Source organism: Rhineura floridana, chromosome 5 (assembly GCF_030035675.1).
Source record: "Rhineura floridana isolate rRhiFlo1 chromosome 5, rRhiFlo1.hap2, whole genome shotgun sequence".
Taxonomy (NCBI): domain Eukaryota; kingdom Metazoa; phylum Chordata; class Lepidosauria; order Squamata; family Rhineuridae; genus Rhineura; species Rhineura floridana.
Window position 1 is genome coordinate 79,712,414 of NC_084484.1, and position 23,313 is coordinate 79,735,726.

Consider the following 23,313-nt stretch of genomic DNA (forward strand, 5'->3'; position numbering starts at 1 on the left):
ATACATTGCCAATTCAAAATCATTATCAAAATTAATAAGGTGTTGTCAGCAAATCTATTTTTTAAGGATACTATTAGACTTATATATTTCTGATGTTGTTTAACTCAAGGACCGCTGGGATAAAACTTTGTTTTAATCAGGGAAGAGATTTGTTAAGGAGCTTTTTCCTCATGCAACATTTTTTATATTTCTTAGAATTCAGTCATCTCCTTATTGTGATCTCTAGTCTGTTTTGATTTCATTCTGTCAGTCTCCCCTTGTGCCATGGGAATGAAAAAGAGGTTTAAAGCAGCAGTGTTTCCTTTCCATCCCCAAATATTTTATATGATAGAATGGTGCAGTCCATGTCTATGTGGGGTGATCCTTGATCATCTTAAGCAGATAGGATAATTAATGTGTCCCAGACATGGTGATAAATCATTGGGATTGCTATTTAAGAAGCTCCTAGATTCCGGTCCATACCACAGAATTTCAACATCAGATTGTATAAAATGTATGTACATTATGTTTGTAATGTAGCCCAATGACTCTTTTTTTAAAAACAAAATTGAACATCCACAAGGGGCAACTGAGAAAGAATTAACCCTTTCTCTGTACATCATTTGTCCTGCTCCAGCAGCGTACCCTGAACAGGGATTAAAACACATTTAAAAGTCTATGGTGTGTGTGGGTAATCAGGGACAGGGACAGGGAAGGATAGATTTGATGACCTAGTAGCTGCTCTGTTGCCCTGTTTGCATGGTCCCTGGCATTTTGTGTATGGACTTTTTCCTGATGTATTGATTTTTGTGGTAATTATTTAATTTGTTTTAATCTATGGGGCAATTTTGTTTTGTCGTTTGCCGATTCTTTGTTCCTATTATCTTGTAAATACTGTCCTTAAATACTTTTCTGATTAGCTTATATAGTCTTGGGTATTAAAAGATGTATTGGAAGTTCCCTTTCATTGATGCTAGTGTTTATTTATTTGTATTTATTCTCAACCATGAGATGCAGGATTGCATCAAAGTTGAAACAACAATAAGTTTCTAATATGGTTTCCTAATACATATATTTAATTTAAAATGAACCAATTCAGAAACAAAGTTACCTTCTCCCAGATGGTACTATAAAGCTGCAATGTGCTTGTGATGGTGAAGCCTGGCTAGGATCAGCATGAGGGGGAGAGGAGAACAGAGAGGACCGCAAGGAAAATGGAATGCAGGAAAAAACCTGGAGTGAATATGGGGGGGGGGAAGAATAATATAATCATAGAATGGAAGGGGCCTATAAGGCCATCAAGTCCAACCCCCTGCTCAATGCAGGAATCCAAATCAAAGCATTCCCGACAGATGGCTGTCCAGCTGCCTCTTGAATGCCTCCAGTGTCGGAAGGGACTTCTTTGATTCAGCTCTGATACTCAAAACAAATTTCTGAGCTGAGCTTCAGCGCCATGTTGCCATGGGTGGGGCATAAATAATGGAGAACTTGCCCAAAGAGAAGGAGAGTGTGTGAGGAAAAAAGCACTTAGAACAAAGATGGGTGGGGAGGAACAGTGACAACCAGGAATAGATTTTTGGGCAGAAGGTGTGGCTTCTCTAATTGCACATTGTGTTGGCAACACATTGTTTGTTTGGTTTATCCCAGTAGGAGCCCAGGCATTTTAAAAAGATGCCTGGAACTTAGGTCTGTATGATATTCTTTGTAAGTGTGTATGGGGGGAGAAGGATAAACATATGAAACTGCCTTGTACTGAGTCGGTCCATTGGTCCAACTAACTCAGTATTGTCTACACTGCCTGGAGGTGGTTCTCCAGGGTCCCAAGCAGAGGTTTTTCTCATCACCTGCTACCTGATCCTTTTAACTAGTGAAGCTAGGGAATTGAACCTGGAACCTTCTTCGTGCAAAGCATGTGCTCTACAAGGAGCTACTGCCCCTCTTTGAACGTAAGCCATACAGTCATGAAGAAAATACATTCCATATGCTCAGAGGCATATATCCCACGCCCCAGTATCGAAAAGATTCCAGGAATGAATCTATGGTGAACCCTAGCACAATTTGTGCTGTTCCTCTTTTGATAAGAAGCAGAGGACTAACAGGAGCACCTGACACGAAGAAAAGACAATATGAGCAAAAAAGATGATGTTCAGGGAGAAAAAAAAAGCTTAACAAGCCTCGGGGCAGAAGAATTGTGTGATGTGTTGGGGTGAGGTTTCGGGGGACAGCATGCAAATGGAATGTTTGAGGAACTCAAAAATGTGACCAAGACCTTGGAGAGGCATAGAGCTAAATTTGACATGATGGAAACTTAGTCAAAATTTGATCAGGCCACTAGTCACAGATGTATGTATGTTCAATTACATCTGTTTAAAAGATCTGTAGGCAATTGCTTTGAGTAGCAGTACAAATAGGAAATGCAAATAAGAGTGGTGTCTTGAATTTTTACATATCTGTTTGCACCCATTCATTTTTCAGAGTTCACTATTTTTGTTTGTCCTTTTCACAAACCCATACAATCTAACTTGTTCTTTACTATTTCAACAGGTGGTTTACTAGTCCAACAACTGTCAATGCCTTTTATAGTTCATCTACAAATCAAATCAGTGAGTAAACTTGTCTCTTTTTTTAAAAATACAATTGCATTATTTACACGGGGAAAAATATTCTTCATCTTCCAAAAGCTATATCCTTTCCTGGAAATTCAAAGCCACATCTTCTCACACCTCTGTGCCAATTACTAGCTGGTGCCATTGTGAGTCTGAGGGCAGATTAATACATTACCACAGCAGCTTGGGAATTGCTTCCACATGATCAGGTCCTAGGCTTTGCTGTAAATGGTTCCTTCTATTGTAGGAGCCATATGAGGTAGGCAGATTACATGATTACCAGATTACATGGTCTCATTCTGTAACAATTTCCCTCCCACCAGAAGGAGGCAATTGCTTTGGAACGTAACGTGGCATCTGCACACCCCATGTGGTACTTATAGAGACACTGCAAGTGCAGCATGGAACCAATTATTCAGAAGTTGTTTCCGTGAGTATTTAGGTTTTTGGGCACCAGCCATCATCACCTCCTTGGTGGTTTACAAGGCCAGCATCAGGGGTAAGCATTGCTGGGCACCTGTTGATGATGCCCATACCTAATCAAGGCCCCCACTGCCAACTCCCAGAGTCCCTGGGCTTACTGCTCCCCCTCCTTGCTCTCCTGTGCCTATTCATTTGCCTGCATGAAGCAGCAGCAACAGGAGCAAAAAAGGGAGCTTCCACTTGTCCTGCCCTTCCCTTGGATGGGCTTATGGACTGGGTCCAGGGAAAGAGGGGAGGCAAGTGGGCAGTGATGACAGCAGTGAGGAGGAGGAGGGGGCTTCACTTAAGACAACAAACCTGGAGTTGGCACTGGCTTTTTGCCTTCAGTTTTGCATCTTAAAGAGTATGTTTTGGTTGGGAGGCAAGTTGAAAACACAGGCTGTAGCTACTGAATCTTATTTTTAAGAATGAACTGATGCTAGTGTTCCAACTTGCAATGCAAAGCTTTATGGAAACCTTTAGCATTATGGGAGTTCCTGCTGATTATAAAGGCAACTTTAATCACAGTGGACTTGTGAAGTAGTTAATCATTGGTCAATGTCTGGTATTGAAACTACATGGCCTTAGACTTAATAAATAATCTAATTTTGCTCAGGCGCAGTGTAACAATCATAAAATAAATGCATTATTATTTTATTTAAGGTATTTATGTACTGTTTAATTATGGAAGTTTCTATGTGGTACCCAAGCAGGACTGAGCAGTAATGTTTTGCACTGAATTTTTTGATTTTGGGCCTCAATAAGGACATTATTTTATTCTGAAGTAGTTGGGAGTTTTTCCACCCTTTTCCATGCCTTATTTTATTATACCATTTCCCCATTTTACTTATTTCAGGCAATTTAAGACTGATTTTACTATTTTCTTGGTTTACTCTGGAAAATGTAGGAAGAAAACTGACTGTTCCTGCTAACTTCAGCACAAGTACTTGTATGCAGATTCGCAACATTAACAGTGTTTCGGTTATTAGTCATTACTGAATCCTCCAGTATTTTGTTTTAAGTCCTTTTTCATCTCAGCATTATCTAGATCCCAGAGCTGCCATGCTGTAGCAGCTTAAACAAAGCTGCACCAACAACAATAGCAAAAAGAGTCAGGTCCTGATGAGGGATTTCACAGTTAGCTGTGTTTAACTGTATCAGAAGCTGAGACCTGTCAAACGTAACCAATCAGTCCTGGCCATACAAATAGTTATGACTTGCATCTCTCCTACTGACCTTTTTGTATTGGTAACATTTGACCTTGGGATCTTGCTGCTTGTTGTCTTTTTAAAAAAATGTGTTTTCAAGAGTCAACAAATTCACATGGCATGAACTAGACTTATTTAGAGTTGGTCTGCTACTGTACATGATTATGTACCAGTTGCTGGGAATCACAGGTGGGAAATAGTGCTCTTGTGCTTGCAGGCTTTCCATAGGCATTTGGTTGACCACTGTGAGAACAGGATGCTGGACTAGATGAGCCTGTTCCATTAGGGCTCTTCTTATGTTCTAATTAATCTCTTATATCAGAGATGGGCAAACCTCAGGCTTGGTAGTTAGAGCCCTGGGGTCTGCCAGTTGTAGCTAAGTTAAAAATAGTGGCTCAAGGTGGGTGGAGAAGGAGGATCAGGCTGTTGGGCCAAATAGTTTCTTCTTGCTTGAGGGACTGTTTCCTGTACTACCAATTTTGTATTAAGAGAAACATGCCATCTTTTTACAGGGTTAAAACTTGACACAGAATATAACCAGACATTTTAACATACAGTATGACCAAATGTATTTTTGGCAAAACATCCATATGTTTTATATTTCTGTCCACCTAGCCATATGTACATGTTATTTGTTATGTGTAGGGCATATCCGCATATAGACTGGCCAGAGCTGGGCTTATAGCCCTACCCCGACACCAGATTTTTTAAACAACTACTGCACATTGTGTCTGGTTGTTTGTATAAAAAGGCCATTGCTCAAACATCTCCCTGCATGTAGACATGCATCAACACAACTAATGTCCCGATTGTATGGAGCCCCTATACATGAAGAGCTCACATGTTACTTTTTCCATACTGACAACCATGTTTTTAAAAATATCTGAAGTCAGAGGCAGAGCTAAAAACATGGCCCAACTGCGATCCATTTGCAGATATGCCCTACACATGTGCATAGACTATCTGTTTGTGGACTTTAAAGCACCAAGCAGCATCTGTTCCCTGACAACTAACGTATCACTATAAAATAATTGTAACACTTTAATAACTGTGCTTAATGTCCATTACATGTTTGGACCATGCTGACCAAGCATTTTATTATCTCACTATTTTAAGACAAAAATTCATCCGCAATAACTTTGTTTCCTGAAAATGTATATACATGGGGGCGGGAGGGAGAGGTCACATCCACACCATGTATTTAAAGCACATGATGTCTCCCAAAGAATCCTGGGAACTGTAGTTTACAGAGCTGTATTTTCCAGCACCCTTAACAAACTACCATTCTCAGGATTCTTTGGGAGAAGCCATATGATGTGGATATGACAAGAGAGAGAAAGGACTTATCCACATGGGAGCATAACTTTGTACTAAAGACACTGTTTTACCAGAGCTTGGAAAAGTTACTTTTTTAAAACTACAACTCCCATCAGCCCCAGCCAGCATGGCCACTGGATTGGGTTGATGGGAGTTGTAGTTCAAAAAGCAACTTTTCCAAGCTCTGGTTTTTACCTCCATTTTCTGTTTGCACCATCCACAGTATGGGCTCGATGCCAGCTGCAAACATGGTGTTTTCTATTCACACTAATGGGAAGAATCAATCACACAGTTTTCTAGTGACCACACCCTCTAATATAACCTTTCCACTCCCTCTAAGATCTCTGTAAGATAAGAAACTATAAAAATAGTTTTGAATAAGTGTCTCTTAGTTTTTATTTTAAAAATGACTGTTTTTAAAAAATAATCTACATATCAAATTGGACATGGTCATACTGTGTTTGTCACAGACATCCTAGACGGGACATTCTGGTGCATATTTGGGAGCCAAGTAAATACAAAGAGCTGTATGCTGCTACTTTCTTCCCAGTTAGAAAGGAGGGGATTTCTCACATAACTGCAACACCTTTCTGTGGGGTTCGCCCCACCACACACCCATACGCTAATAGTCTGGCTAATCAGAAGATTATTGATGAGCAAGCACTTGTAAAACATCTCACCAGCTTTTTTATGGCTAATGGGCAGAGTCGTCCTGGAATTTACATGTTCAAGCAGGTTTGCTAATTAAGATTCAAGCTGTTCCCATTTTCCTAATGATGGAAGCTTCTTCTTTTTTTGGTATATATTACTCATAATTTGTCTTTGAGCATAATCTTTGTAGTACTCCTCCCCTAAACCTTTTCTACTAATTTTAAAATTTACATCCCATGTCTGAGAATGTGATTCACGGTCAGCTGTCCTAATGCAGCTCAGTCCAGTAATGTGCGTCTCTAAAATTAGCGTTTTAAGACATTTTTAATCTAGTTCTTGTTTTGTTTATTTTTTGTGTTATTATTTGTTTTATGGGTTCATTTTTGAAACATGATTTCATGTACACTCATCATTTTCCTGATGTAAGATCCCTTGGATCTTTTGTTCTCTCTTGCAACCCAGTCCTATGCATGTTAGGGAAGTTGCTTGTTCTGGACTTCCTCTGAAGGGGCAGATGTGTAGTCTGGGGCTACTCCTAGATCCAACACTATCAGTGGAGGCAGAAGTGGTTTCTGTGATAAGCTGGTGTGCCAGCTATGGGCAACAGTGATTCATACACTGGTAACCTCCTTGGAAGTTGACCTGGAAGCTGCAACTAGTGTAAAAGATTACAGCTAGTCTGTTAAGTGGGACAGCCAGATGAGATCATATTACACCAGTTCTGAAGGAGTTTCACTATCTGCCGATATGCTGCCAAATCCCATTCAAGCTGCTTGTGTAGACATATAAAGCCCTATCTGGATTAGGACCTGAATAGAGTGCCTTCTCCCATTAGGTACCTACCTAGATATTAAGATCTAGTGGGTTGATTCTTGATGGTGCTACCCTTGCCAGGGACTTTATATGTGACAATCTGAGAGAGGGTGTTCTTGATATGGGCACCCTGATTGTAGAATTCTCTCCTGCCTCAGTTACGGTTGATGCCAAGTCTTACAACCTTTTGGCATCATCTGAAGACCTACTTATTCAGGCTTTGGGATGTATTTGTGTCCCTGCACTTTGTAAATAGCTCTTTGACCCTGTATGTATTACTGCCTCTTGTATTGTTTATTGATAGACAGATTGTATGCCTTTATTGTGTGTTATTGGTACTGTACCATGCTTTAAGATTATTTTATAAAGAAAAGCAGGTAACAAATTTTATTAAATACATGTTAACTCAGAAGTAAGTCCCACACTATTCAGTGGAACTCAGCTTACTCTCAGGAAAGTGTGTATAAGATTGTAGCTTCACAGAGCACTCCAATGCCTGTTTACTCAGAAGTAAGCCCTGCTAGGTTCAGTGGTGCTTAGCTTCTAGTAACTGTGTCTAGGACTGCAGACTCAGTGTCCTTTATTTATTTGTTTAAAACATTTATATACCACTTATTTGCATTTCTGAGCAGTGTAAAATAACCAACAAACCAAACTTTGTAAACATAATTAAATCAACTGTATATTTTCAGTGGGAGATGTTTTGGGATAGTGGCTTAGGATATCTCTTTTGCTTGATGGCAAAGCCAGTCCAGACCCCATTTCCAATATCATTGTGTTAAAATAGGTCCACCATACGTTGTTGTTTTAACAATTAGAGGGTGTGAAACAATGTATGCAGAACGCTTAGAATTCATATAGCACATTTCGTAAGGTGGTATTAGAGGACTGTAATCTTTATGGCATAATATCACCTTGTCCCCTGCAACCTAATGGATATTATGAGCCAATTACTGATGTGGCTTCTCTCCTTATTACTGAAAGATACAGAGGAAGCTGAGCAAAGCCACCCTCCTCAAATTGTGTGGCTAGACCATGCATCTTATTGGGAAACTGGTCTCAGACGTGGAGTTGGATCGGATTTGCCCTTCCAGGAACTGAAGGGCTCATTTCATGAAAAGGACCAAGATCCAGCAAACACACCTTCTGAAAGAAGGGAGGCGGTGGCAATTTTTGCATCTCCCACACTGTTCAAGACAGCCTCCTATCCTTCAGAAGGGATAGAGGAATGCAGCATTGATGAAAAATACTCCCTCTTCCTCCAGTGGAGCATCCATAGACAGAGTTCTACCCATGGGTAACCTACTCAGGATCAACATAATATTGAGGAGTTCTGTCGCTAGGTGACTTGGGCCAGTTACTCAAGCTCTGTTCAAACATTGGTTCCAATGGCTACAGAATACTTGAAGGGGCTATTTAGAATGTATGTTTTTGAGCTCTGTCTCCAGATGCCAATGCATGCCTTCTAGAGATCCCCTTTATGTGTGCGGTATCATGTGCCTTAATAGGGCATTATTACTATTATTATTAATCAATTTATTATTCGCGCTTCACCAGCAGGTCCCATGGCAGGTTACAACAATATAAAATCGAACATTAAGAACAATTAAAACAAGTCACAGCCACAGGAATAGGGTGGGCCCCAAAACCACATTTCTCAGGTGTCAAAGGCCAGGGCAAATGGGTACGTCTTCAGCATATGATGAAGTTGTATAATGAAGATGCCAGACACACCTGTGGGGAGTAATTTGGCTGCTGCATGTTAGGCCACTTGAAGTTTCCGAGTTGTCTTCAAGGGCAGTCCCATGTAGAGTGTGCTACAATAATCCAGTTTGGAAGTTACCAGAGCATGGAGTACAGTGTAGGGTTGCCATATTCTAGTTCCACAAATCCGGGCCAGCTAATTTGCATATTATGCAATTATGTAAATTAAGTATATTAATGGTTGCATTGTCCAGTTGTTTTGCTTTTGTGCCTAGTAATTGCCACCCAAAACTGGGGGAGGATATGAGGAATCTTTTTTTTTATTTAAAAAGTCTTACATTTTCAGCCTTAAATGCCTAGACTTTAGTTTCCAATACTATGGAATATTTATTTATTAAGAGGATTTATATCCTGCCCCTCCACTGTTAAAAAGAAGTCAAAATTCAGATAATAATTTTAGAAATACTGTAAGATAAGTTCTAGATCTAAATCCATTATGCTACTGGTCCAACTTTGTAAATAATATTTCCCTGCTGATCTTGTTCCTTATAGTTCTTTAACGTCTGTTGTAGCTTACTAATTCTGTATTGCAGTACCGTGATGTTGGTCTGTACAGAAGACTGTAAAATGTATGAAATATCTCTCACTGACTTGTGAAACTTTACACTGAACATCTATGCTAAATGAGGCAGGCAGAATAGCCTTAACTGGGAACAATAACAATATATTCCAGGGCTGTGGGAAATTCTGATGCTATCCTCAGTATGAGATAGTGAAAGAAAATGAACAAAATCTATTTGAATCACTCCACATCTCTCTCTCTCTTTTTTTAAAAAATATATACATAGAAAATCTAACAAACATAAAAAATAGTTAAGGCTGCAATCCAATACACACTTACCTGGGAGTAAATCTCATTGAATCCAATGGAGCTTACTTTAGATATGTATTGGATTGCACTGTAAATGATACAGGTTTACTAGTCTCAAAAGGCACATCTAAAGTAAATTTAAAAGTACATCTGAAGAGACAGTCTGATCATATATTCTACTACAGTAATCAACACATTTATTCTGTTTCTCTAAAAAGATATATTTTGTCCCTCTACATTTAATATTTACTTCTCATCTTTTTAGCTCTGTTTAAAAAAACTGATAGGATAACACAGGGGCAGAATGGCTATACAGTAGGGCCCCGCTTACCGGCGTTCCGCTAATGCGGCAGCTTTCGTTTTCCATTTTAAAGTTGATTTTTGCTCTTTTGCGACGTTTTGGCGCGACGGCCCCATTATAGTCAAAGGGGTTCCGCTTTACAGCAATTTCCACTTTACGGCGGGGGCCTGGTCCCTAGCCCGCTGTATAAGCGGGGCCCTACTGTAATATGTGATCAATGCCGTTTGTAGCAATGTACTACACAGGAGAATGTTATTATAAACTACGAATCAAAGTCTATGTAGAACATTGGTGTGATATTAGAGTTACCCAAGATAAAAGGTTTTAAATCTTTTACAGAAATTGTGAAAGGATTTTAGACTTGATTTTGTAGACTAGACAACAGATTAGCATTGTCCTCCTCTATGACTAAAGTATGCTCTTACATTGATCCCTTTGGTTTGAACATTGCCTGGGACTCAGGAGCCACCAGTCTTCCCCTCTCCCTCAAGGGCCCTCAGCACGACTCGGCTCACACACGAGAAACACCATCCCCTGGACTCACCATAGCAACCTGACCAAGCAACCTGACCAAGCGGTAACAACAACAAATTACTCGCGGGCAGCCGTGTGCCTGCCGAGTCTTTAAAAGAAAATGCCAAGAAGTGACATAGGCTTATGGGCTTTATGGATGGAGACTGGTGTCAAGTGGCAATGTTGGATATATGAGTACCCGCAAGCTCTGAATCAGCTCCTTCCAGGGGAGTGCAACCCCATCCAGAATGTGCAGTCTTGGACCACCTCCTGGTTTTGAGAGCTTGGAATTTGGATGATCTCAGTCTAATTTACCTTGCAGGGTTATGATGATGATAAAGGGGTTGAGCTCCATGGGGGGAAGGGCAGGATAGTTTAACGAATATATATGTTTCCATATAAACTCCTTAGAGCTGATACTAATTTCCATAATATGATCACTATTTGAGTGGGTTTAAAGCAGGGTTTAGGAATTTGTGGCCCTCAAAATGTTGCTGGACTACAACTCCCATTATTCTGATCTTTGACTATGCTATCTGGGGCTGAGGGGAGTTGAAGCTCAACATCTGGAGAGCCACAGGTTCCCCACCCTTGCTTTAAAGGTATCCAGGCTTTGTGGGAATTCCTGTGTCTTTATTCCATTTTTTAAAAAACTGCTAATTAAATTCCTAAGGGGATTATTGATTTCCCTCTATAATCACTTGTATATGTAACTTTTATATTCACTTACTATTTGCCTGATACGTAATATTAATTAATGCATTTATTTTTCAAAATATACTATTGCTATTTATGTTTGATTGATTATTTTTACAAGATATGAGGCATGTTATTTCACTGGTAGACATTTAAGCAAAATTAAAGTTTAATGAGTTTGATTAGCTAAGTCATCAATGAACTAATCAACCTTAAATGCAACCTTTATTAGATCATCCAGCTAATTGCACTTAAGTCAAAATTAATCTGGCAATTCTCAATTGTATAATAACATTTGAAGATGTATTAAGAGACATTAATATCTGTCTTTGATCTGTGAATAAGCCAAGCTGGGTTGGCTAGTATGTGTGGATGCATGTTTGCATGTGCATGCACAAAACGTTAGGAAAGCATTAAGGTTTTTACTACATCTCCACACTTTTTCAAACAATACATTTTCACAATGGAATAATCTGTACACTATTACTGAAATCAGCAGAGTGTACAGAGGCAACATTCAGACATGGGCTCCATGGAAAATATTTAACATGGAGCTTTGCTGAAAAATAGTCACTAATTAGCAAAGAAGAATTTTAATGGAAAAACTCAGTAGAGCATGCATGATGCGCAATGCAATGCTCACAGTTGCTGGCATGGTTTGTGCTTATCAGCTTGCCCCCACTGTCCTGGCACTTTCCCAACTGACACTTTATAAATGATTAATAACAAAAAATAATGAAAAGAAATGTGAGTTATGATTTTCCAGCTGTAACTGAACTCCTGCTTATGCAAAAGTAGGTGCACATTTCTCTGGATAGTTGTCTCAATGGACTGAAGGGGATGCTTCCAAATTGCATCTCATTGTGTACAGAAAACGTGTTTAGTTAGAGTGGCATCATACCATTAAGTTCAGAAATGAAAGCTCACACCTCTAGATATGCTATGATGTTGTTGTTTTTTAAATCAAGGAAGCCTTGCTCTCCACACTGGTGTAATTAATTTGTTTTTGCAGCTTATTTGACAAGTTCCAAACAACAACAGAACATGAGAGGGACAGCAATCCCCAGAAAATAAGTTTTCACAATTTCCTTGTCTCATACATCAGCGCCAAAACAGGTGGCAATGGCAGCAGGGGAACGACAGCCGGCAGACAGACAGCAGATGGGCAGGCCAAAGGAGTATGCTTCTTGTTGCTTCACTCAACACAAGTTACATTTAGTCTATCCCTCGAAATGATGCTGTAAGGAAAGTGATGAAAGCCTGCCCTCCCAATAGGAGGGTGTTCATAAAATTTTAGAAATGGTTCCCCAAGCTGAATAAATGAATTGCTTGCTGGTGAGGATTTTCTCTCTTCTAAGGGGATTATGGAGGCAAGGCTCACTGGGCTCTTTGAAAAGCAAATGAGGAAAGAGGAAAGATGTGTGCATTGCAGTGATCACCTCTACCACTGACAATGGTAACTTTTAGTCATAAGCTGTAGCTTGCAAGTTATAGGGTTGGGTACATTTGTTCTATCCCAGGGATGGGCTGTCCAGATGTGGTTTGACTCCTTCTCCCATAATCACCAACCAGGATGAGCAGGGATGCTGGGAGCTGTAGTCCAGCAATATCTGGAGGGCCACAAGTTCCCCACCCCTGTTCCATCTCTTAAAGGAGGCACTTTTACGAAATAAGCTTACTCTGTTAACATTTGCTGAAAGCAAGAGCCATGTGATATGAGATCCTACGGGCTTCTTAACTGGGTTTGTGCACAGATTGGCCTACGGTAAAGTGGTCTCATCACATCCCCAGTTCACACTCAAGTCCAGAAATATAGTAAATACAACTGAGCTGCAAGTCAAGAACTTGGTGAAGCCATTACAGGAGCACTTCACAAACTCTGCAGGGATATACATAGCTCACATTCTCACCCGTTTAGGCAAGTGAATCACTGTCTGGGTCACTTGTGGCATAATGTTTTGCTTCAATGGCATAATTTCTGTCTTCATTCTGGAGTGCTAGCAGCCAAATTGATCACACAGAAGAAAAAATACAGAGAAAATGAGACCGAAACAGTATGTTTATTGGACCAAATGCTGGAAATGAACTTTCCAATCAGGCAGAATCCTTTCATGGGTGTATATAAGATGATATTTCATGGACAGGCTGTAATACAGAATCAGATAATACAAAGAGAAACCTGTTAAAAGGGCCATGGGCTGGTTGCCTATGGAAAAATCACCCCTGATTGCTATTTGCTCCTGAGCATATATTTTCCAGGCTAACAAAATGGGTCCTGGTCCATGAAAGCTTATGCTGCAATATATTTGTTAAGTCTCTAAGGTGCTAAAAGACTCTTCATTATTACTCCTGCAATGTATAATTAAAGTTTCCCCTCTAATAATTTCTAGGCTTTCATTTGATCCCTCTATATAAGCCAATGAAAAATGCCCTAATGGCTCATCCGTGTACCGAGATATCATTCCTATTCTGGTACTTGATACACATTCTTTCAATAAGATGGTAGGAATTAATATTCTAGGGGTGCATATACATTTTTTATTTTATGGGCCGTTACACAATTTACTCTTAGGCCATCCAAGAATTGCTTGATCTATAACTAGCAAGGGTGCCAGATTTTGGTAATAAGGTGACCGACCCACCTACAGAAATTAGATATAATGGTGCTGCCACTGCTTTTGTGTATGACTAAGTAAGCCACTTGCTTGAGCATTAGCTCTGCATTTTCTTTTATTGCTATCCATTTTACAAAAACACATACACACTTAGCTAATGCTTTTATTAAATGTGTTTTAAATTTTGCCTGCCTGGCCTCACTGTCTGGTTCATTTGCAAGGGCAATACAGTACTTTTGATGCATATGCATTATGTTAACCAATTGATTAACTCCATTGACCTTGAGTGCGGAACATAACTCAAGGGCCTGCTTCCTAGAAGTCTTAGAAAAGCCCTGACTTCATTATTTGGTTGGACTGAATTTACTACTCTTTTCTTTTTAAAAAATCACAGGATTCCCAGCAGGAGAGCTCCAGAAGCCTTTCTTTTGGGGAACAGAATATCCCAGGTAAAAATAGTCTTAGATGCCGTAAAGCTATGAAAAAAAGGAAATAATTTTATATATGAAACCAATATAGTTGAAATACTTGAGAGAATGGACAATTGAAAAATCTGGAGATGTGTGTAGTTTATGTTGCACTGCAGGGTGGAGGGAGGACATATTTCAGCCCGGGGACCATATTTTCTCATGGGCAACCCTCCCAAGGCTGCATGCCAGTGATGGGTAGGGATGAGCGAGAATTCAGCTCACTTTGGATTTATAACTGGATTTTTACATAGTTCACATGCTTGCTCTGTAGGTGGAAGGAGCATGCAAGCCAAGAACTCAGCGGCTTTTCCACAACGGTTCCTTTTTTGCTAACCCCGTTTTTCAACTTCAATTTTGTCTTTTATTTATGTGTTTTTCAGTATTTTTCATTCCCTCTCTCCTTCTCAGAATTCAAGAGTGTTTTATTATTTAAGTCTGTCAACCTTTGAAGCCTCTGTTTTACCCCCTTCCCCTCCCATCCTGCCCCTTCCCTGGTGAGCTTGGGGAACTCTAACCCTTTGCCTTTGCCTGCTTCCCTTTTGTGCTTTTTCCTGCTGGCTTCTGGTCCATCCTTTTCTACCCCCACTCCCTGTTTTGGTAGCAAGTTGCTGGAGTGGGAGGACTGGTTAGTCCCTGGCTAGAAGCCTCTGTAGTGCCTTTGCCGTTAGCTGTGGCATGTTTTTTACTTCTGCTTTTAATGGTGAAAGGATGGGTACAGCATTTAAAGGCTTAATGTCATGGTTATTAACAGAAGTATAGAGAGTCTCACCCATGCCTAGCAAATGTGAGTTAGACTGTCTAGGTTTTCTTGGTAACACCTCTGGTATTAACTCTTCAAATGCCCATCCACTGGGTTCCTTCCTACTTCCTTCACAAAGTTTTGCATGGGATGAAACCAAAATGTAAATGTACTGCCTTCAAGTCGATTCCGACTTATGGTGACCCTATGAATAGAGTTTTCATGAGGCTGAGAGGCAGTGACTAGCCCAAGGTCATCCATTCAGTTTCATGGCTATGTGGGGATTCGAACCCTGCTCTCGCAGGTTGTAGTCCAACACCTTAACCACTACACCACTTAGCAGAAAAAAACAAAGATGAATTGGAACTGCATTCCAGTTGCCCGGAAAGCTAGCAGGTCAGGACTAGCAAGCAAATCCCAACCCTAGTGGTGGGTAGAGACAGAGGCAACAGTGGCTGGAGCAATGGATGAGACTCTTACTTTTGTACAGTAGGCTGCATTCCAGCCACGCAAAAGTAAGTGGTTTCTACACATATGCAGGCACAGAAAGACAGACACGCATCTCCATCCAGTAAGCAAGAGCCGCAGTTCAAGAACACATTCTAGCCAGCCAAAAGCACTCAAGGAGGGTGTGGAGCGGGTCCAATGATAGGTGTTGCCTGGGGAGTGGACATGGCCTGGGCAAAGTCCCAAGGACTATATTGAGAGGCCTGAAGGACCACATTTGGCCCCTAGGCCTGAGATTCCCAGTCCTTGCTGTATTGATTTTTTTTTGTTTAATTGAAAATTGCAGAATGATATTAAAATCTGCTATATGGAATAGTCTGTCACCAAAGTACAAGATGTCTTTATCCAAAATGACCACACTCTTTACACCTTGAAAATCATTTATGATTGGACGTCTTTTGCTGTTTTCACCTTAATATTGTGTTAATTGGAAGCAGTGAAACAAGTTCGATCAAACTTTGATTCATGTACACATGTCCAAGAATCCAAAGAAAATGATTTTATATAAAAATGTGATTAGAAATATATAATTAACATATAATAGATAAGCTTTTAAAAACACTGTAAACCAATCAATGAAAAGCATATAAAAACTTTACTAAGTGTAAAACTTTGACCAAACATGTTTCAAGTTTTCTTCAGTGGTCTACCAAACGAAAGAAAAAAAGAAAAGTAATTGCTACCAGAGATTATTATCACCAGTGAGTAGTGAATACTATTTCAATGGGAGTTAAGACAGGAACAATTTCCATTTACATGTTAATTAGACAGGGTGTATTTTTACATTAACAAAGCCCTTACACAATTTTTCATACAGGAAATCATGTTTCCTCCATTAGAATTGGAGTTGAATCTTGGCAGAAGCTGAATTGTAGCTGAATCCCTACTGGAGGAGCACACTTTGCCCTGGGTACAATAGCAATGAGACTCTGGCTTTAAGAAAACAACAAACTGGTATTTATTAGAGTAAATACACGTTGATAGGAAAGATCCCTAGTTCTGGCTAATTAAGGAGGAGATGCAACAAGGGATGCTTGATCTTGTATCTCAGGAGAGGAGAGATCCAAAAGTATTTTCTCCAAGGGAGGAGTGAGAAGAGAGAGGAAGTGGTAAGTGAGGTCAACAACCCTAAGAGTATCCTAGCACTAGAAGGAAGATCAACACAGGTTAGAAGGGAAAGGACGGTCTAGGAAGCCTGAAGTTTCCTCTCTTTGTCTATTCTTTCCCATGCAGACACATCAGCCTTCAGTGCAAACTGAGTTGCACCCTAACACTTCCAACATCCTCAACATCCATTTAAGTCAGCAGATTGTGCATCCATTGATAGTCTTAGTGGGTATTGAATTTAATTGTATGAGCATTTATTGGACCCTGGACTACAACTCCCATCTAATCAGAGTTTTAGTACAAAACATCTGGAAGGCACCAGGTTAGGGAAAGCTGATTTAGTTTCTCTGAAGGTCTATTTCTGAAATTGTGAGGCTGATCACTACTGTGGCTAAACGCTATCTGTAAGATGATGGTGATTTAAATTTATATCCTGCCCTTCCACCCAGTATGAACCCAGGGCGGCAAACAAAAATGCTAAAAGCACTTAACATAATAAAAACAAGACTTTAAAACATATTAAAACAAAACATCTTAAAATCATATTTACAAAACAACTTAAAAAACATCTGAAAAAGCAATTACAGCACAGAGACACAGACTGGGATAAGGCCTCTACTTCAAAGGCTTGTTGAAAGAGGAAGGTCTTCAGTAGGCACCGGAAAGATAACAGATGGCTGCTGTCTAATATTTAAGGGGAGGGAGTTCAAAAGTGTCAGTGCCACAACACTAAAGGTCCGCTTCCTATGTTTTGCGGAATGGATCTCTTGACAAGATGTTATCTGAAGAAGGTCCTCACCTGCAGATCACAGTGACTGACCAGGTATATAAGGGGTAAGGCAATCTATCAGGTATCCTGGTCCCAAGCTATGTCGGGCTTTGCACACCAAAACTAGAACCGTGAACTTGGGCTAGAAGCTAACAGGCAGCCATTGCAATTCTTTCAGCTGGGGGGTAACATGTTGGCAAGACTGTGCCCCAGTGAGCAGTTGCGTCACTGCATTTTGCACCAGCTGCAGCTTTTGGACCAATATCAGGGGCAGCCCCACTCATTACAGTAATCCAGCTTGGAGGTTATCAGCGCATGGACAACTGGTCAGGCTATCCCAGTCCAGAAATGCCGCAGCTTTCTTACTAGCTGAAGCTGGTAAAAGGTATTCCTCAGACTTTGGATGGGGTTGTACTCCCTCTGAAAGAGCAGTTTTTATGGCAGCCTTTCCCAACCAGTGTGCCTCCAGATGTTGTTGGACCACAATTCCCATCTTTCCTGACCATTGGCAATGCTGGCTGAGGCTGATGGGAGTTGTGGTCCAACAACATCTGGAGGCACACTGGTTGGGAAAGGCTGTTTTATGGGGTTGTACTCCCTAGGAAAGAGCAGTCACAGACCCTCAGACTACACACCTGCTCTTTCAGAAGAAGTACGACACCATCCAAAGTCTGAGGAATTGACCAATTATCCTAACTCAGGAACCATCAACCCACAGCGCCTCTGTTTTGCTAGGATTCAGACTCAGTTTATTGGCCCTCATCCAGCCCATCATTGAATCCAGGCACCGGTCTGGGGCTTGCATGGCCTCTCCTGTTTCAGATGTAACAGAGAAATAGAGCTGGGTACCATCAGTGTACTGCTGACACCTCTCCCCAAATCTCCTGAAGATCACTCCCAAGGGCTTCATATAGTTATTAAACAGCATTGGGGACAAGATGATATCCAGCAGCACCTCACAACACAACTGCTGGGGGGCGAAAGACAATCACTCAATGCTATTCTCTGAAAACAACCTTGGAGATAGGATCAGAACCACTGTAAAACAGTGCCTCCAATACCCAGCTCACCAAGTCTGCTCAGAAGAATGCCATAGTCAATGGTATCAAAAGCCGCTAAGAGATCAAGTAAAAATAACAGGGTCACGCTCTCCCTCTCTTCCCGATAAAGGTCATCCATCAGGGCAACCAAGGCCGATTCAGTCCCATAACCAGGCCTGAACCCAGACTAGAATAGGTCAGGATGGTCTGTTTCATCCAAGAGTACTTGCTATTGCTGCACCACAACCCTCTCAATCACCTTCCCTAAGAAGGAGGTATTTGCAACCGGTCGGTAATTGTCACAAACCAATGGGTCCAGGGTGGGCTTCTTCAGGAGCGGTTGGATCACTGCCTCTTTCAGGATGGCTGGAACCACTCCCTCCCGCAATTATGCATTGACCATACCCTGGATCCACTCGGTCAACCCCCCTCGGCAAGCTTTAATAAGCCAAGAAGGGCAAGGGTCGAGAGGGCACAATGCTGGCAGCATCGTCTCAGCACCTCATCTACGTCATGAGGCCGCATCAACTGAAACTGATCCCAAGAAGTTGCGGCAGACAGTGCACTGGACACCTCACTGGGGACTACACTAGATGTGTATGTGGCATCAAGATTGCTACAAAGGCAAGCAACTTTACCCTCAAAGTGCCTTGTAAACAATTCACAGTGGTCTTCTGGAGGGTCTAAAATTCCATTTCCTGGAGCTGATGTTAACCCATGACAATACAAAAAAGCTCCACTGGACAGTTACTTGTGCTGGAGGCAGAGAAATGGGCCTTTTTGCCGCCCTCACTGCCACACAGTAGGCGCTGTTATGATGTTTTAGTTGTGCCTGATCAGCCTCACAGCATGTCTTTTGTCACTTGCACTCTAGCCGTTGCCAGTTATGCAAACTTTTTTTCCCTCTTCCAAATGCTCATTGGGGTAGAGTGAGAATTTCTCCTCTGTGATTGCCTTCTTCAAATAGCGGTGGGGAGAAGCAACATTTAGTTGTGAATTGAAAGCATGGCATGATTTACATACATACCCATCTGTGGAAGACTTTTCTTTTCAAGATACTGAGTTGTATTCAGTGTAGCACTAAGGCAACCATTCCTTTGCGCAATGGAACAATCTCCCCCTCTCTTCCCCCCCCATGCACCTCCTAAATCTGTTATGGAGGATTACTCATCCCTCCAGAGCAGGTTTGAGGATGGCATGGGGTACGCATGGGGGGAAAGGAGGAGGAAAAACCCTGTTGTGCTAAGCACTAACTAATGCAGAAAGTTAATTGAATACCACCCATTGTACTGTACATGCAATGTTCTGCTTCCATATCTCAGATGCTATTTAAGCATTGTGTTATTCAACAACACCTGGACCTAAGACTCCAGTCTACGGGCTATTATGAAACTCACATTTCTGATCTGGGGTAGTCAAACAGAGATATTCATATTAACTTAAAAGAAGGATTAAAGATACAATTGACTCCTGGTGAATAACTGTAGTTAGCACTGGCCTGCAAAAGTAATAACTGCTTGTAGTCTGGTGCAAAAGAATTTGCTGGTTAGTTCAATAAATATGTCATATTCACCTTTACCTTCCACACTCTTATTAATCCCGTCTTGCATCAGTTCCCAAGTTTCTCTGTCCTTATCTACCCTTCCTTTCAGTTTCTGTTTCTCAGTCTGCTTTGGCTATGTCTGTCTCTTAATTTCTCTATCTCCAAGAGTCTCTTACTAGTCCTCAGTCTGCCCTACAACGGCATTACTGTCCTTGAATCCTGCTGTTTGGATTTATTTTTATTTTATTGTTTATATACACCTCTCAGATTTTTTTTAAAGCGGTTTATAAAATTTCTTAAACAGAATAAATAACCCAGCTGAATTCCCTTCCCTCCCAGTACAGGAAACTTTTCAACACCTTTGTTTCCTGAGAAGTTGAAATGCTTGTGAATTTTCTATGATGTCACACCTCTTCACCCATTGTCAGAATCCTAATTGTCAGCAGCACAGTGATTAAACTAGATTAAACTGCTAGATTAAACCAAAGGCCCATCTAGTCCAGCATCCCTGAGAAACTCACAAGCAAGATATGAGCATTCCCCATGCAATAGGATAATAGAATCATAGAATCATAGAATAGTAGAGTTGGAAGGGGCCTATAAGGAATCAATGCAGGAATCCAAATCAAAGCATTCCCGACAGATGGCTGTCAAGCTGTCTCTTGAATGCCTCCAATGGTCAGAGCATTTATAAAGCTAAACCATACAGTGGATGATGTGTAAGGATGGGTAAGAATTTCAATTCAGTTCACATTTCAAGCCATATTTATCAAGCTCACACTTTCCAAAACAATATGAAAACCGAAACACAGCAATCCTTCAAAATTTGCACTTGTTCAAATTTTGCAATGTAGTTCGCGAATCAAAGTTTTTAAAAATGTATATATGCGGGGAAAGTGTGTATTAAAATGAATATATGAATATGAAAATAACATACAAAGGTGCACTATATGGCGAGAAATGGCTGGCAAAAATGTGTACATTGGTCAACACATCCTGCAAAAATGTATTTATTAGGTGAGATTTGCACTAAAATGCTGGAGAATTTTCATGAGGATTTTTAAAAAAAATCCTGCAGAAATGTGGAGAACTCAATTTGAGAGATGCTTCCATCCCTAGTGTTGTGCAATTGTTCCAATATTTCTTATTTATGGAGAAAGGGAAAGAGGCCTGGCCTTGTTTTATATTCTAGACATGCAGCTTGATATTATCAAAACTTGAACAGCCTTACTCTTAAGATTGTATTCTATATCTGATTGCCACACCTGTCTACAATGCAATATAAAATAATAAACTTGTCAGAAAATGGGATGCTTGCATTGCTGAACTGTATAATTTTAACCTCAGGCCTATAATGGAATTTTACACTGATAGGGGGGAAAAAACAGTAGGAACCATTTTATTACAAATTGCCTTTCATGGAGGACATAACACAAGAAATGGCTAGGGTAGAAATGAAATCACACTGCAGATTTTAGATGTTACTCAGAAAGCACATTTTGGATTGTTAAATCTTGTGAAAGATACCTTGGAAATCTCAGACTCTTCTTCTAACAAAACACCTGTATATCAGGGCTGGGGGTCTGGTGGCTTTCCTATTATCTTGGACCATTGGCCATGTTGCCTGGGTATGTTGAGAGTTGGAGTCAGTAGTAGAAGGAGGTGAGTGGGAGGGAGGCAGGTTGCTGAGAGAGGAAGTGTGGGGAGAGGTACAGAGCTGAACATCAGCCCCCCCTCCCTTGCAGAAGCAGCTGCCTCCAAGAGGTTGTTGTCTTTGGGGGATAGTAACATCAGGACTAGGCCCCACTGAGGTTGCAGTCCGTCTGCCTGGGTGGCTGCAGCTGCCCAGGGCACTCCTTCAAACCAGCAGACCTTGAAGTCCTGATGTAGAAGGGGAGGATATAAGCCAAGCCGGTTGGGGACAGTACAGTTGTCACCAAAGGGTGTTGCTTCTTTGGGGTGTGATGAGGGTGAGGGCTCACTGCCTTTTAATTAATTTTACCAGGCAAGGTTTTATGTGTGGTGTTGATTGTTTTCCTCTGGGCCACTTCCAGGGGGAGAACCTGGAGGTGATCTGGAGTGGTGTGTGTTGATGGAAAGTGGTTTCATGCCCTTGGAGTGAGAGTCCAATCCAGCATGAAACTGTGCCCTTCCTGGGTGAGAGTCGAAGGGGAGTGTTTTTTATCCCAGGTGAGAGCTGGGGTGTGAGTCACGTCTGATAGTTTTCGTTACTTAACTGTTTACTAGTTTGATGTTCCCTGCCACCAATTTCTGTTGCATATCTTTGTTTACTAGTGGTGGGTCAGGGAAGTAAGTACGTGTCTTGACTAGGAATAGGGAAGGGTTGGAAGTGGGATTGCCATCTTTGTATTGGTAGGTGGGGGGAGATATGGTGGTGGGCGGACGTATAGAGGGGGGAAGGGGAGGACCAGTCACATCAAAGCCCTTGCCCCCTCTGCTTCGCCTGCTGGGTCTCAGAATTTGGGAACACCAGTCATCCAATCCCCTGGCCTTGTGGTGGTGTTGATAAATGCCAGGTCTGCACAAAGCAAAACAACTATCAATCACGATTTGATTGTGGATGAGGGGGCAGACTTGGCATGTACAACTGAGACCTGGGCAGATGAACTTAGTGGCCCAGTGCTAGCCCAGCTGTGCCCACCTGGGTACTTGGTGCAGCACCATTCTAGGTCAGAGGGATGGGGAGGGGCAATCATTCATAAAAATTCCATCTCCCTTACCAGGAGACCAATCTGTACTGTGTCTGGGCTTGAAGGACTGTTTGTGGTGTTGGGCCAGAGAGACAGGTCAGGGATGTTGTTAGAGTACCTTCCACTCCTTTGCCTACAACCTCCCTAACTGAGCTGGTGGAGGTAATCTCGAATGTGGTGTTGGAGAACCCTTTCACTGTGGTGTTAGGGAGTTTCAATATCTTAGGCTGCCTCAAATGGGTCAGTGTGGGACTTCATGGCCTCCCTGACAACCATGGGGCTGTCCCAATATATCAATGGCTCAACACTTTTGGCCGGACATACCCTTGATCTGGTCTTTGCTACATAGTGGATTGGTAATACTCTGTTGATTGGAGGACTTACTGTGAGTCCGCTGTCATGGATGGACCATTTCCTGGCAAGTTTTGGGTTAAATGTAGCTACTCCATTCTACAAGGGTGGGGGACCCTCGAGATGGTCCACCCTCGGAGACTTATGGAATCTGATGGATTGCTGAATGCTCTGGGGGATTTTCCGGCTGTGGAATGGTGAGATGCTTACAACCATAGATACAATCGCTCCTGAGTGCCCCTGCTGTTGCTGTGGAGCATATAAATCACCTTGGTATTCCAGTGATTTGCATGCAATAAAACAGGAGGGTCGGTGGTTGGAGCGCAGGTGGCACAAATCT

At 41.4% G+C, this 23,313-nt stretch overlaps 1 protein-coding gene across 5 annotated transcripts in view; it reads left to right on the forward strand.

Moving 5' to 3' along the window:
• The window catches only part of PHEX (phosphate regulating endopeptidase X-linked), a 161,750-nt gene that overhangs the window by 123,920 nt on the left and 14,517 nt on the right, over nt 1–23,313 (forward strand). For all 5 annotated transcript variants that reach the window (XM_061627298.1, XM_061627297.1, XM_061627299.1 and 2 more), the window contains 2 exons: nt 2,524–2,582; nt 14,131–14,185. In XM_061627298.1, coding sequence (XP_061483282.1) covers nt 2,524–2,582; nt 14,131–14,185 — 114 coding nt within the window. The remainder of the gene's footprint in view (nt 1–2,523; nt 2,583–14,130; nt 14,186–23,313) is intronic.